At 43.9% G+C, this 17,052-nt stretch overlaps 1 protein-coding gene across 1 annotated transcript in view; it reads right to left on the bottom strand.

The window, feature by feature from the left end:
* dcaf5 (ddb1 and cul4 associated factor 5) overlaps window positions 1–9,862 on the bottom strand; it is a 68,224-nt gene extending 58,362 nt beyond the window's left edge. The window contains exon 1 of the mRNA XM_039742286.1: window positions 9,284–9,862. Coding sequence (XP_039598220.1) covers window positions 9,284–9,491 — 208 coding nt within the window. The 5' untranslated portion in view covers window positions 9,492–9,862. The remainder of the gene's footprint in view (window positions 1–9,283) is intronic.
* Between the last annotated feature and the right edge of the window lie 7,190 nt (window positions 9,863–17,052).

The following is a 17,052-nucleotide window of genomic DNA, read 5'->3' as shown; positions in this document are numbered from 1 at the left end:
CAGTGTTCATACTGTGAATCACTAGAGGTTTGGTCAGAGATGTAAAAAGGGGACAGATGTGTTTTAATTAAGAGGGCATGAAGAACTAAACATATTTATAAAACACAAAAAATTACCACAGATTTCATGCTTTTTTTAAGATTCACAACGGGCTTGATGAAGATTTTTAACTCTTTACGTGCAATTTAATGATGTTGGAATGCTTCGACAAAGAAGGACCTGCACACATAAATGTGGATTTCTAAGAAACCAGCCTTCTCTCTTAATGGGTTTACTCGCCATATCTTGGCCTTGGGTGTGCAAGTAAACGTACTCATCATCAGACACGCAAGTGTAGGGAGCACTGGGTGGGCTTACAGTTGAAGTCAGACGTTTACTTACATTTAGGATGAATTCTTTAAAACTCACTTTATAAACTGTCAGCAGATTTTATACTAACAAAACTATATATGAAGACATCTGTTTTTTGCAGGGCAAAAGTAATTTTTTCCAATAATATTTACAGATTATTTCACTTCTTATTGACTATATCAGAGTTCCAGTAGGTCACAAGTTTACATATTATATATAGATATATACACACATACATATGTATAAAGAAAATGAATCGGGCATTTTAAAATAGTATATATGAAACACTGAGGGTCCAGCCAGCTACCTTACCAATAAGCCAGCCACCACATACAGCACCATCATGTCTGCCAAAGCTACTTCGTTTCAAAATCAATCAATCATGGGCCATGACGTTGGTCAGTTTTATCTTGACATCACAGATGCCTTGTGCATTAATGGAATAGCACTGTTTACAATTGACAAAAGCCATGTCATTCTCTCTCGGTGCCCTTACTGCAATAGGAGTGCAGTAAAGCACGCTTTTAGCACAGCAGGCATGTAGGAGTGAAGCTTGGCTGAGATATTCCTGACCTGTCAGCCAGTTTACTGACAAATGACAACAGCTAGCTGATATAAACTGGTGAAAAAACAAAAAAGTTGTTCAGTATAAATACACAACACTGGCCCTCTGAAAAGGAAACTAAAACACATGAGTCTGTGTGTCACAGTCCTCACTTTTGAGGTATAATATGTTTGTCACATCAATGCAAGACATAACATGAGATGCCGAGTACAGATGGGTCAGAGTTGCCTCAAATATTCATATGTTCCCCCATGAACTTTTCGTTTAGAAATCCTGACATCTGTGAACGCTACATACACACATTTCAAGCCTGTTTTTGTGCGTACACAAGCTTCATAAACAAGGCCCCAGGACTCGAGTTAAGTCAGCAGGTCCCCAGAGTGTTTAAATCTCAGGACTACAAGTTCCACTTCCACTTCTTACATGTCACGTGAGCCTGCTGCGGCCACTCAACGTTTGCTCCAAAAGGATAACAAGAAGAAACTGACACTGAAACAAACTTTGAGGAAACAAGGAGGTGCGCTGCCAGAAAATGAGCAGTCTTCGTCAAACTCATTTGCCCTGTGTCTTTGAACAACATATGGACGCTGTTCTTCAGAAGAGTCATTGCAAGAAAATATATGTTGTAGCTGATACCACATAGTTCTCATCATAGTGATAGGTTAGCAAACATTTGGCTGTATGGTAATTCTTTTATGTAGGCAGTTCTAATTGTACATGATATATTTACTGTGAATCATTTAACCGATAAAATTATACAGGTATTTAACCAGTATTAACAGTCTTTCCCGTAGAAAAATGTTATTAGTGAATGGCACTGGTTGTTAACGGGTTCCCTTTAAAATTACGATGTTTCGGGATCTAACAAATGACTTACCTTGCAGTGACGAGGCACGAAAAGGTCCACATTTGACTCTTCCGTTAATAATTTGCCACCTACAAACCTGGGCAAAACATGTCGAAAAGAAATCCAGCAGGAGTCATGTTAGGAAACCTTCAGCACCTGTCTGTGGGAATCGGGCCTGTTATTTAACACAGAGTTGGCTCCAAATAGAATTGACTTGTGCTTAAAGAGCTCCGATTAGGTATGTTACTTTTAAAAGTTGCTAAATAACATTACTTACTATGAGAAGGAATGTGTTACTAGCAGTGTGTTGCTTCTGCTTTGCTTTTTCTTAATTTGTGTGAAATCTGCACATTTCACAGGCTAGCATTTGTCATTCAACCCTAAACTCACAAACCTTCACAAAACTGAACAGACACTCTTATCAATAATATCGCACTCCTCAATCCAAACCGGTGGGACTCAAGCTTCACAACTGACTGAGAATACCTGGAGAAGCTGGCCCTAAAAAGCAGCCCCCTGAATGGTGGTAGTGGGGGGCGCAGACACAGCACATGGACAACACTTCAGCTGCATCTCCTGGCTGGCTGCTAAAGCCCACTGATGTCTTGCCTGACACCCAGTGCTGCTGCAATGATCACTGCCTACCTGGGACCCTAAACCGTCCAGATTAAACGTACCCCTTGGCACATGCAGCATTAAATGTCTACTTACAATGTTTGTTCATTTTTTTTTTTTTTATGTGCTTTGGACGCCGTTTTCCCTTGCCCGGACGCGAGTCATTGGGGCCCGGTCTGGAGCCAGGCCTGGAGGTCTGGAGGTGGGGCTCGATGGCGAGCGCCTGGTGGCCAGGCCTGCATCCATGGGGCTCGGTTGGGCACAGCCTGAAGAGGCAACGTGGGTCCCCCTTCCCATGGGCTCACCACCTATGGGAGGGGCCAAGGAGGTCGGGTGCAGTGTGAGTTGGATGGTGGCCGAAGGCAGGGACCTTGGCGGTCTAATCCTCGGCCTACAGAAGCTGGCTCTTGGGACCTGGAATGTCTCCTCTCTGAAGGGGAGCTTGAGAGGTTCCGGCTAGATATAGTCAGGTTCACCTCGACGCACAGAGTGGACTCTGGAACCAATCTCCTTGAGAGCGGCAGGACTCTCTACCACTCTGGAGTTTCCCCTGGTGAGAGGCGCAGAGTGGGTGTGGGCATACTTATTGCCACCCCGACATGGAACCTGTTCATTGGGGTTTACCCCAGTGGATGAGAGGGTAGCCTCCCTCCGCCTTCAGGTGGGGGGACGGGTCCTAAGTGATGTTTGCGCGAATGCGTTAAACAGCAGTTTGGAGTACCCACCCTTTTTGGAGTCCCTGGAGGGGGTGCTAGAGGGAATACCTTCTGGAGACTCCCTCGTTCTACTGGGAGACCTCAATGCTCACGTGGGCAATGACAGCAAGACCTGGAAGGGCGTGATTGGGAGGAATGCCCCCCCCCCGATCTGAACCTGAGCTGTGTTTTGTTATTGGACTTCTGTGCTCGTCATGGATTATCCATGGCAAACACCATGTTCAAGCAATGGTGGTGTTCATATGTGCACTTGGCACCAGGACACCCAAGGCCTCAGTTCGATAATCGACTTTGTGGTCATGTCGTCAGACCTGCGGCCATAGGTCTTGGACACTTGGGTGTCGGAGCTGTCAACTGATCACCACCTGGTGGTGAGTAGGCTTCGGTGGTGGGGGGAGGATGCCGGTCAGGCCTGATAGGCCCAAACGTGTTGTGAGGGTCTGCTGGGAACATCTGGCAGAGTCCCCTGTCAAAAGTAGCTTCAACTCCCACCTGCAGCAGAACTTCGACCACATCCTGAGGGAGGTGGGGGACATTGAGTCTGAATGGGCCATGTTCCGTGCTTCTATTGTTGAGGTGAGATACGCCCGGAGTTCCTCAAGGCTTTGGATGTTGTAGGACTGTCTTGGTTGACACGCTCTGCAACATCACATGGACACCAGGTACAGTGCCTCTGGATTGGCAGGTGGTCCCCCTCTTTAAGAAGTCTACTCGGGGGTCCTGGAGAGGAGGGTCGAACCTCAGATTCAGGAGGAACAGTGTGGTTTTCGTCCTGGTCACGGAACAGTGGACCAGCTCTACACCAATAGCAGGGTCCTGGAGGGTGCATGGGAGCTTGCCCAACCAGTCTACATGTGTTTTGTGGACTTGGAAAAGGCGTTTGACCGTGTCCCTTGGGGCTATCCTGTGGGGGGTACTCCGAGAGTATGGGGTACCGGACCCCCTAAAAAGGGCTGATCAGTCCCTGTATGATCGTTGTCAGAGCTTGGTCCGCATTGCTGGCAGTAAGTCGAGCCCGTTTCCAGTGAGAGTTGGACTCCGCCAGGGCTGCCCTTTGTCACCGATTCTGTTCATAACATCTATGGACAGAATTTCTAGGCGCAGCTGGGGTGTTGAGGGGGTCCGGTTTGGTGGACTCAGGATTGGGTCACTGCTTTTTGCAGATGTTGTTGTCCTGTTTGCTTCATCAGGTCGTGATCTTCAACTCTCTCTGGATCGGTTCATGGCTGAGTGTGAAGCGGCTGGGATGGGAACCAGTACCTTCAAATCCGAGATCATGGTCCTCAGCCGGAAAAGGGTGGAGTGCCGTCTCAGGCTTGGAGGCGAGATCCTGCCCCAAGTGGAGGAGTTCAAGTATCTCGGGCTCTTGTTCACGAATGAGGGAAGAATGGAATGCGAGATAGACAAGCGGATTGGTGTGGCGTCCAAAGTGATGCGGGCTCTGCATCTGTCTGTTGTCGTGAAAAAGGAGCTGAGCTGTAAGGCAAATGAATCATGAGCTATGGGTAATGATGAAAGAACGAGATTGCGAATACAAGCGGCCGAAATGAGTTTCCTCTGCAGGGTGTCTGGGCTTTCTCTTAAAGACAGGGTGAGAAGTTCAGTCATCCAGGAGGGGCTCAGAGTAGAGCCACTTCTCCTCCGCATCAAGAGGAGTCAGATGAGGTGGCTCGGGCATCTGATCAGGATGCCTCCCTGGTGAGGTGTTCTGGGCACGTCTGACCAGGAGGAGGTCCTGGGGAAGACCCAGGACACGCTTAAGGGACTATGTCTCCCGGCCGACCTGGGAATGCCTTGGGATTCCTCCAGAAGAGCTAGAAGAAGTGGCCGGGGAGGGGGAAGTCTGGGCATCTCTGCTCAGGCTGCTGTCCCCGTGACCCGATCTCGGATAAGCGGAAGAGGATGGATGGATGCTGGCGAATGTAAAGCAGTGTCTCAGTTCTAAGAGTAACTCTGGCTTGCGTACCCAGGCTAAGCAATAATGAAGACTGATCACTCTTATAAAACATAAGGAAGGCCAATAGACAAGATCTTAGAAGTAAGGCAGCCATGTAAAACTGAGAAAGTTGACGGGTTGTGGGGTAGACAGGAATGCTGATGTTTAAAACTAAAAACTGTTTTAAAATGTGTGTTTTTTCAGTTCTTTTCTAGTACTGCTGTACCACGCAACTCTTATCACACTATTATTTTTAAATTTGACCCCAATACCAGTGAAGATTCCCAATACTCGATAACTATTGGCTACCATGGCAAAAACAGAAATCCCATTCACTGACTTCTTAAAGGTACTTCCATTATTCAGGAGAACAATATTGTGCCTTTTTCTATAATTTCAATTGAAAATGAAGCAACAGCAGCTTTAGGTATCCGACTGTCATTATGTAGTCTAGTATTTTCATTTATAAATATCACCATGGTGAGTAGGTCTTGATTTTTAACGTGTAGCAGAGCTGGGGATTTCTGCATGGGGCTGAACTAGTGTGGTGCTGAGGTGTCACCCATTGTATGGCTACACTTGGGTCCTAATCTGGGATCCTTAGTTGGTTTGTCATGTGATGGGTGCAGCAATTCGCAGTATCAGCGTATGCTCCTAACCTTTTTCTCTCTCTTGTCCTCTTTAATAAAACGCCTGTGTGCGTCCAGGTGTCCGTGTGTGTGCGTCTTCTGGTGAAGTGTGCATGCGTGGGGCTCGGTGCAATGCACACGGGCACAGTGGATGCACACACACTGGAAGCTGGGCACATAGTGAATCGCGTAGCCACAGCCGCGCATGATAAGCAAATAAAGGACATCATTGCTGGGGAGACTGTGGACGCAAACACACTGGAAGCTGGGCACACAGTGAATGGCATAGCCGCGGCCGTGCATGATAATCAAATAAGGGACAGCATTGCTGGGGAGAGTGCTGATTGGGTAGTCGCGGCCGCGCACATAAAATCCATTGCTGGGGAGACGCCACACATACTGCCCCACGCATGTTTACTAACTATCTACTAACAACATGCCCCCAAAAAAAAGGACACATCAAGTAGGACAAAAGACACATACACTCAAATCATACATAAGCAACATCTCCTGGAAGAACGGTCAGCTCAGCAAGTAAACATCAACAAAAGAAAGGGTGAAAGACAAAGAAAAATACGAGCAAATAGATCGATTGAAGAAAAAGAAAATGAGCGTCAGAATATTCCCCATATTGATTTGGCTCCATCCTCTACTAATTTACCCTTTACCTTAAGAAGGCAACAATTTCCAGTTACATTAGCCTTTGCCATAACAATTAATAAAGCTCAAGGGCAAACCTTAGAAAAGGTTGGCATTTACTTGCCAGAACCAGTATTCAGCCACGGTCAGTTATATGTTGCATTATCAAGAGTTAGAAGTTTTACAGATGTTGTCAAGGTTGTAGATGGTCCTGAACAAGGCAAACTGTTGCCAAACTCAGACAGAGTATTTACAAAAAATGTTGTCTATAATGAAATTTTATTGAAAAATTTCATGAGGTAAAAAAATAAAAACTTTTTCCTAAATATCTTCTTCAGATATTGTGTATTACAGACTGTTACACAAGTTTTACACTAAGGCAATATTAATTATACTTACTGTATTGTCATATACGTTTCTATTTTACTTTTAATATTTTACTTTAGGCTTCTTGCAAAAATATTTTTAACAAAAAAAATTAAGACAACAAACAGAATGAGATCAACGTCCTTTGCCATTTAATATAGACTGTTCCTACTAATGTTGATGCAATACTGTTCTAGCGCCCGTTATTGTAACGGATTTAATGTCTAGTAAAGAATAAAATCCTCTTGGACTTCTGATTTATCTGACCTGGTGCACATTCTAAATGGACTCTGACATTTACCCTGCAGTAACGGAGAAATACTGCTTTTAATCAATACTTAAATAAAAATTCAAACCCTGAAATATCTCTACTGTGAAGTTAGAGAATTCTAACAGAATTCCAGATTTTTTCATCTTAACAAACTCTTTAAAGCTGTTTGTGTGACAGTATACTTTTAAAGTCTATTAAATTTGTAACATTTACATTTGCAACATTATCTGGTTAAAAGTGTCACTAAAGAGCAATATTTAAATGGGTGAGTCAAATGTTACAAACTCCCAGTGTTTTAATTTTCCAAATCTTTCCTTTTTTTTTGTTTTGTTCTGAAGCGCCTGTGTGAAGTCAATCTTATTTTGTTTGACTCTTGCTGCTGCAGTATTGGAAAAACATCAGTGGTGTAGACTTCATGAAATGACACCATGAGAACTTTGTGGAGGGCTTATTGCTTCAACGTTATTAAGACTTCATGGGGTACTCCCTCCAAATTGCTTCAGCACAATCAGAACATCTCTTATGACTAACAAGACGGAGAGGGAAGCAGAGCATAGTTCAGGTGAACTGGAGTAAGACGGTGGGGGTTTACAGTTATCTGTTGCTTGCTTAGGAACCATTCTGGTACTGGTAATCAGGTCCAAAAGCTGGTATTGATACCCAAGTCAAAATATTTGGTACCAAAGCAACACTGCTAGATAGAAAGAATTGAAAGACACTATATAACAGATAGATGTGAATGGTACTATATGATATATAGACAGACATGAAATACTATAGAGATAGCACCTTATTTGTCCTTGGGTAAACATGTAGCTTTTTGCTCGAATGTGTTTTCTCTATGCTGCTAGAATCCCATTTGTTGGGTCTCATTTGTTGCTTTTCGTTTTCATTCCTTCTCACTTCGTTTCTTTGGTTTTACCAGCACTGTTCGCCCATTTCTGTTCTCTTTGACAGCTTAGCCTATCTGCAGCACTGCACAGCTTCTTTTTTGCCAGTTAGTAGGACTAAATGGAACAATCAGGTAGGCTGACTTTGACTCCCATTCAATAAAATACAGCTTGTGTGTTTTGATCCATTCTTGTTTATTGTGGATCCAAAGTGTGTGTGTGTGGGGTGGGGGGATGTGATGCCAAGGCTGGATGAACATTTTGGGCAATCCTGGGGCACAAGAAGATGGGGGGTGTGCACCTCAATGGCTGTTTCTGTTTTTATTTAACAGTTCAGAAGAACTTCAAAAAAATGAAAATTTTAAAAGAATGTAACGGTAGGCTGTGGTTTAGCCATTTTCAATATTTTCTGTAGGGTGGAAATTGCAACCAAACTAACTGCCAATTCAAAAAGCAGGAACTCACTGCTGCAGACCCTCACTTGGGTTCAGGTCACAGGGGTCTTTCTTGTCTTTTGGAATTCTGCCTGCCTTTATTACTGACGTCTGGTACATCGTGTGTGATTTGTGGTCGTGTGTATGGGGGCACCACAGAGTCTTAATCTTGCGCCCTCTGGTGCATGGCAGTACTTGACAGTTCTCTGTACTTGTAGCAATCATGTTGGTCACAAGGTGCCCCCGAGGTCAGTTGCACCATGGCAATGCAGACAGAAGATCTGGGAAGAACAGAGGGCTTAACATTCAACCTCCACCACAGATAAACTACCAGAGAGGTGGCTGCAGGTCGCAGGTGTCACGTGCCCTTCTCTGTACCGTCAGATATTTCCCCATACCAGCCCACCAACTCTTGAGTCCGCAGTCAGGGGCTCATCACGAGCTCTCCCTACTGCCGCCCTTCTCAGACCGCGCACATCGGCGGTCGATTAGCCCAGCCTAGTCTTGGTGTCAATCGGCGCTCGGCCTCCGCTACTGGAGCTGTGCGAGGCCTTCACTCCGCCGTCAGAGCCGCGGGGTCGATTTTCAGAAAGGTGTTCAATGGCAGCACTCCGTGAGGCAAACGCACGTCCGCCGTCTCGGCACTTTCCCCAGCTCCGGGGGCTATTTGACTTGGGACGTTTTTCACATTCGGAAGGGGCGGCGTGAACGGGCATCACAAAAAAAAAAGAACTGGCAAACGAAAGACGCCGTAGGCTCCGCGGCTAGCTCTCCGTCCACCATCGTTTGCAGGCTCCGGGCTGCGCCGTCAAGTCGCCGCCGTTTGTGGCGCTCGCCCGCTGTGACGCACGTCGCCGTGACGCAGTTGCCTTTCGCCCCCCAACTCGAAGCGACGCGCACTTTTGTGTTTTTAGCCTGTAACGCGTCCGCTGACGCCGCCGGCTGTGATCACTGCTAATCGGGGGGCTGTCAGGGGGCCGCGTGCGTAGAGGATGAAGAAGAAAAAAGCAGAAGCGGAGCCTACCCGACACCAGCCATTCCCCTCCATTATTGGAAAACTCGATTGCGTTGACACATCCAAAATGTCCCATCATGTCCTTCTTGTAGAGACTGGTGCACCCAGCCAGCCTGCGCCGCTGAAACTCCTCCTTGAGAAGCGGCGCCTCGCGGATGCTGCGGTGGGACAAGAAGCCCACCGCGCAGCGCATGCCGCAGCCCTTGGCCTCCTTCATCGTCGTCGTCTTCTCCTTCTCCACTCTCCCTGCCGTTCAAGCGGTGCCCACCTCGCATTACAATATGTCAGATTAGGAGCTGGGCTCTCTGCGGTTCCATGCCCGCACACTCACTCGCTGCTGTCCCCTCGGATGTTTGCACTTCCCTCTGGGAAGCTCTTCCTGCTCGGCTCCCCTCCCACCGCCGCTGCCGTCATCGACACAGCTGATTGCCCGGCGCTGCTGCGCGTTCACTCACCGAGCGGATGGACGGACAGCGAAGCAGTTTTGCACGGAAGGGCGTCTATGAAGCGACTTCAAGTTAGCAGGGACACCCCTGCCGTGACAAAATGGCCAACGCGAGCAGTTAACGGATTTAGGGGGATTGGTGTTGAAGTCGAGTGTCCTGAAGCGTCTGCGGTGTCGAGGATTTTTGAGAAGGTCAGCGCAGACAAACCAATCAGCAGCATGCGCCTGATCATAAATTAAAAACGTGTCGTCGGTCCATCTGTGCCTGGCATTAAGACAAACCGCATATCGGGCCACTGATCCGCAGAACATTTTGCCGGGCCAGGAGCATAAATAACCGCTCGTCATGTTTTTTTTATCCTGTTTGAAACTTTTCAACCAAAAAATTACATTATGTTCTGGCCTATATATTAGGTTTGGACGTTACCCAACAAGGAATAACTGATCTATACAAATTTCAAGAGGGGCTTCGGTCATGCTTTCCGGCATTTTATAGTCAGTGGGGCCGCTTTTAGAATGCGTCGGCTGGTGGAGCAGTTAATACTGCAATTGAAGAGCTTTCTCCCTTGGCATTCCAAGGGGCACAATTGAAAAGTATTGGAAATATCCAGTACCAGGATCAGAGATTTTGACGTTTAAAAAAACAATTCACAAGTGGGGGTTTCTCCCATTTCTAGACACCTTCATGTTTCTGGTGACACAATAAATAGGTTGGGGGGAGACCCACTCCACGTTTCTAACCACAACATGATGGGGAGGGGGGTATTTCAAGTTTATGGGATATGCACACCCGTAGGTCCAGCCTCGCATATCAAATTTGCACAACCCCAAGAAGGGCCACCCTTCACTTCCATATACAATCATGTACCGTCTTACAGTTTACTTGGGACTGGCCATTTGGTCCTGTATCATTCACCAAGTGTACAGGTCATAGTAAACAAGGCTTTGTGGGTCACCGATGTGTGTACTTCTACTGCTGGGTCAGGGTAAGGCAGTGCTACTCAACCACTGGGTCACGGATTGCCATCATTGGTTCACAAGTGAATCAGAGTGGGTCACCTACGCCAGTGTTTCTCAGCCACTTGGTTGCTGTCATTGGTTTGCTTTCAGTCAGGGTGGGGAGTCTACTCTTCTGTCCTGCTCACAACAATGTCCACCCTTTCCTGGTGTTACTAAGGTAACCAACGCCTTTTACGTATCCTGGCCCTGCTTGTACTTGCTTATACCAAGTGTACCTTCCACTAGATGTTCAAAGCACATCTCAAAATGGAGGAGGCTCCTCCTCCTTCTTGTTGTCAAACTCCACACCTAACCACAAAGATTGCGTGAGCCCTGAAACCCCACCCAAGACCGTGACATCAGCCACTTGGACCCATTGTGCTGATCTGTCCATGATGACCTAGAGCTCCCCCAACACCCCCCCTCCGACAGGTTGCAGTGTATCTTCAAATAAATGACTGATTTGGCTGCTCCACCACTCCAGCACTAATCACCCCACCACTTCCATGGGCCTCACCATACAGCGAGAAGGTCCACCTTTTCTGGGAAGCTTAGATTTGCAGGACATGCAATGATCTGCATGAAGACCACCTCCCACCTGCCTGTTCACTGCTCTAATGCAATAAAATATATCAAGGCAAACAAGAACACTTTATCTCAGGTGAGATACAAGCCTTGACTTGCCAGACTGGATACTCACCAAACTTCAGCTCACTAAATGAAAGTGAGAAGTGGCACACCTGCGATGGAATTCACCACCCACATAAAACAAAATCTATGATAACATCAAAAAACACACATGGAACTCACTCTACAAGTACATGGCCACTAGAGCACCTTGGAGGAGGACATGCACAATACTTGGATAGAAATCATCCTCTCAATCTCTGAAATACATGTCAACAAGACCGGCCAACTGCCGGCAAGCACACAGACTCAGTCGACTGCTCCACAGTCAGATCAGTCAGGTCCTGAATCCAAACCCCTACCCCCCAAATCCAAAGCAAGGCTGGCCTGTAATGTCCTCTCTGAGGCCCTACTCTCGCTCCTCCAGGATATTTGAGGACTCTGATCTCTTCATAACATGGTAATCTCTTCGTGTCCTGCTCACAAATCACTGCAGTGTCCACATGAACAAAAACACACGCAGTCCCACCACTAAACATGGACATGAGTGTGTTCCATAACAAGACTCCAGAAACCTCCACAATAAGGTCTAGTCCAGGCAGCCTGAGCTTAGAACTGAAATCATTAAGACCTACAATATTTAAACATCTTTTTGTGCACCTTCTAGCGATTGCTCAGGAACTGAGCAGTTCCAAAAATGCACACTAAAGGGGGAAATCCCATCAAAAAACCCGGCTAGTGACACATAGGGCTACGTAGACTCTTTATCCTTAACAAAACTGTTCTTTGTGGAGCACAAAAAGGATTAAAAGCAAATCTAGATGAAGAAAGGTCCCAATGCAGAAATCAAAAGCAAGGTAAAAAAAAAAAACACAAAAAAACACAACAAGCAAAGGGTCAGAACACATTCACCAACTCCCCAGCACATTCGAATGAACTGCCATAGGGACGAGGGCAAACCCTGGTGGTGATGGGCAGGTGGTCCCACCTCTTGGGGAACCACCCACAAGGCATAAAACTCTGGATTAGAGAAAAAAGTGACAAAAATGAGTAATGCAAATAATTAACAAAAGTCAGATTAATGTTAAAAAAAATCAAAAATGAACAAAAGAGGCATACAAGCAAGACTTTGAAGTATAACATGGGGTACTGAACTTTCGATATTCTCCACTTATCTTTTCAAATCCTGGGGCCTCATGTATAACGCCGTGCGTAGAACTCGCACTATAACATGGTGTAAACACAAAAGCCGAAATGTGTTTATGCACAGAAAAATCCAGATGCAGGAATCTGTGCATACTCCAACTTCCACGTTCTTCCACTACATAAATCCAGATCAGCGTGAAAACTAACGCTCATGCACGCGCATTATGTAACGCCCCAAATCCTCCCAGAATTACGCCTATTTGAATATGCAAATCAATATAAATCGCCCTTAAGCGCAGCCTTCTGTGAAAAGACAATGGGAAAAGCATGGGGGAAAATATAAGAATTTCAGCGAATACCAAGTGGAGGCAAATGAAAAACATACTACTGTATTTGTTCAAATAAACTGTGGTATAATCAACAAAAGGAAGTTGATCAAGTGACATAGCGTGTTGGAGAAACTTGAAAGCTCACATTCACAAATCGCACAGTGCCGGAAATAAAAAAGAAGTCACATATCAAAGTCGCCGTGAAAAGCCGAGTTGTAAGCCCACTGTCTGAGTGTCATATGAAAGCTTATTAGGGTACAGAGAAAAAAGGCACACAGTGAGGAAAAAGCACAAAATGTCAACTTCAATCTCGACATTTCCACTTTAATCACGTAGTTTATTTTGTCATTAAAGTAGAACATCATAAACGTCATCTTAAAATCGTTTAATTAACCAGTTTCTCAAATCACATCGTAATTAAAGTAGCACGTTAAATGCTTTGTTTTGTATTTGATCTTCTATGTACAGTACTCTATGTGTGTGAATCACTACTTGCTTTTTAAACTGGCTCTCTTCCTCCAACTGGACACAGAATCAATTATATTCGTAATGTTACAGTTCTCTAAATAACTAAAATACTGAGATGTATACGTGATATCATTTTCATGATGATAGGAGTTAAAGCACGTTATTAAACATGTGTTTCTCTTTGATGAAATAATTTATTGCAGCAGTACAATCAGGGGTGGCTCTAGGCTTGTGGTGGCACTTGGCAGAGGAAGAATCGGTGGCTCCTTCGCCCGCCCGTCAGTAAGGTAGCTTATGCACAGTGGATGGCTACGTCCATTCCAGACACTGCATAGCTGCCTCGTGCTCATGACACAAGCATTTAATTTTGCCGAAATTTGTCGCTGTGTTTTTAGCTGTGTTGTTATTTTCTCTTTCTGTTTTATATTCAATATATATTGGCGTAGCCGTCACTGCAGTCAGTGCTTTTCTTTCCCCAAGTAACCGATCGCCATACAATCAGCTCTGTAATAGACGATAAGCCATCTGTAAGCTTAGCGCCGATTCTTCAAAACGTTTAAAGAACATTGAAATATCTTCGTAGTACATGTTTAATTATTCTATCCTTAACGACACTCCCAGTGAAGAATATAGATTATTTAAATAAAGTTAAAGTTTTATCTGTATAATTTAATAAACATATTTTGCTGAATTTCACCTTATAAATTATATCGTTTCTGTTTCTGAACCGTGAGGTCCGTACAGGAAAGGCTTTAAAACATTTTGCAGTGGCTGAGACAGCATGTCCTTGAAGCTGTATACCGATTATTCCCTTTCCGATCAGCTGCTGCTGTGATTCACACTCAGATACAGTGATATAAATACTCTGAGTGGTGCAGTGAGAGAAATATTGAAAAAGATGATCCGCTGTGGCAACTCCTAACAAGAAGAGCTGAAAGAAGAAGAAGAAGAAGAAGTGAGAGTAACAACGCTAAAGCAGTTATGGTATTTGGAATACTATGGCTGTTCCCTCTACCATTATATTATTACAAGTTAATTACAATCAGATGCATTACACTAATAAACAATACCTAGGAATTTAGACACGGAACGCCCTTCATATCACGGAACGCCCCCCAGTACTAGTCACGGAACGCCCTCTGATGTCAGTTTCGAGACGTCATCATTGTTTTTGTCGGAGTCCGGAGGAATGGTGGACTTAGAATATATCTTTCTAAAAGAGTTTCGAGGAAAGAAGAAGAGTTTGTGTTGGAAATTAAGATGGCAGTGAGTTTGTTGCAAGTTGTACTAGTATTAGGTAATATTATACTTTACTGCTAGGGTACGAATTATACCACAGTGTAATAAAGATGTTGAATCAACTTTCAGGTTCCGTGCAGTACTAAGCGCTCTAAGAAAGTATTAACAGTTAAACAACAAACAGAATGGTTTGTGTAGCTAATTGTTACAGGGCTAATCGGAATACTCGATTCTGAGTAGTAAATCGACGGATTCAGCAGTCAATAATTTTTTATAACAATTGTTATAATATGCAATTGACCGTTGTTGAGTATAATTAACCATAGCGCAGTGTAACGGACTGTAATCAAATATAAGTGACCGTGATTAAGTACTTATAATTGCCAGAATATCATTCACCATTTGTCCTGTATATCACGTATATGCAAGTTAATCAGAAGCAAAACCAGTAACCTGGTATTTTAGATATCAAAATATATTTCAGAAAGACAACACAGAGATTGAGCCATTATAAGGTAATGTTCCACAGAAAGCTTATTGTTTGCATAATTTTCTAAGACAAACACAGTTAATAATGGATATACTGGTTTTCAATTATAGTAATGTTGGTAGTCTGAAGTTTGAATATACTTAGGTCACTTTAGATGATCTTTTTTCATAGTTCTGTATATATATTTACAGTACATAACTGAACATTTTAATAAGTAGCTACAAACAAAGGGTAAGTGTGAATGCAATATTCAATTTCCTTCAGTTCAAGAAAGTTCAAATTAGATTGTAGACAATAATGAGGAAAAGAGCAGCCAGAATAGAATCATGTTGTTATTATTATTATTATTATTATTTATTTTATAAAGTTCTTTCAATGATAGTACAGTTTGTTTGAACTCTTAAAACAATATTAAATGTTTCATGCCCACCTCTCCTGCATTCTTCAAAATACTGCTTTTGAAGTTTTTTCAATTGAAATAAAGTAAAGTGATTGTCCTCGTGCATGTTTGTCAGTTTTAAGATCTTTATATTTATTTTATATTCACCAGAGACACATATTGAAGACCACAGAGGAACCTACAGTTGTGTTTGGTGCTCAGGAGTTTGCTTGTCTGTTTTGCTATAAAAGATCAGATTCTGCAGGCATCATCAGCCACTTACAGAGCCACAGCAGGACAGTAGTTGTTCATGGAGGGATGTGAAGTGCTCTAGAAGATATCTTGTAACTTGTAAAATTTGATTAATTGACACTTTTAATACACTATAATGCAGCTAGATATTCACCTTAACAACATGATTTTATTTGACAAAATAGTATACTGTGTACTTTTTAACCTTTTGAAAAGCTAGCTTTGAATAATTTTATATTAATTCATGACTGTGTATTAACAATTTTCTCTTTTAAAATATTTAGTAGAATATGACAAAGTTCATACTACAAATACTTTAATTTTTCAGAATGTAAGTGTGGAATTACATTGCCTACAATTGACAGGCAACATATAGTATATTTTCATACATTTTTAAAAGCATCATTGACAGAATCTTTAATTAGTTTGTTCTGTTTAAAAGAATAATAGGACAGGATTTGCTTGTTTTACCTCTATTAAATTTAAGGATTATCTGAATTTCTTTCATTAAGTTTTAAATGTTTAGCAAAATAATTCTGAATATTAACCTTTTTTTTCTTTGTACTGTTTCAGGTTTTAAAATATACAAGTGTTCACTGAACTGCCAGGGATCAGGCCATTACCATTGCTGTTATTGTCAGAAAACAGTAGTTCATAAAGATCAGTTCCTCAGGCACTTGTCAGATTGTGGCAAAGGTCCTAAAGTGCTCCCTCTGCCCTCCATGCCCATGGCACGGTCACCACCCAGCCTCTTCCCTCCATGCCCACAGCACGGTCACCACCCAGTCTCTGTCCTCCGTGCCCACTGCACCAGTCACCACCCAGTCTCTGTCCTCTGTGCCCATGGCACCGGTCGCCACCCAGTCTCTGCCCTCCGTGCCCACTGCACCAGTCACTGCCCAGCCTCTGCCATCTGAGTTCAAGTTCGTTGTTCTTGATCTTTGTTCAACTGTTCAGTCCCAGTGTTCAAAAGTTTTAATGTTCTTTTTTTATATCTTTGTTCATATGTTCAGTTCACTCAGTTTGAACCTCAGCCCAAATCTCCCAAAATTAGCATTTTAGCAGGACTGTTCCTTATTTACTCTGTTATTTCTGTTACCTAGTGATGACTGCTGCCCATTTGAACTATTCTTCTTTAAATAATTTGATCCTAATAGTTTTCACTAGCGCACAGTGGCACAGTGGTAGCGCTGCCCCTGCGTGGAGTTTGCATGTTCTCCCCCTGTCTGCGTGTGTTTCCTCTGGTGCTCCGGTTTCCTCCCACAGTCCAAAGACATGCAAGTTAGGTGGATTGGCGATTCTAAATTGGCCCTAGTGTGTGCTTGGTGTGTGTTTGTGTGTGTCCTGCGGGGGGTTGGCACCCTGCCGGGATTGGTTCCTGCCTTGTGCCCTGTGTTGGCTGGG

The sequence above is a fragment of the Polypterus senegalus genome, chromosome 18, assembly GCF_016835505.1.
Source record: "Polypterus senegalus isolate Bchr_013 chromosome 18, ASM1683550v1, whole genome shotgun sequence".
In the NCBI taxonomy this organism is placed as follows: Eukaryota; Metazoa; Chordata; class Cladistia; order Polypteriformes; family Polypteridae; genus Polypterus; species Polypterus senegalus.
Note: the sequence above shows the minus strand (reverse complement) of the source record. Positions and strands in the feature narration are given on the sequence as shown.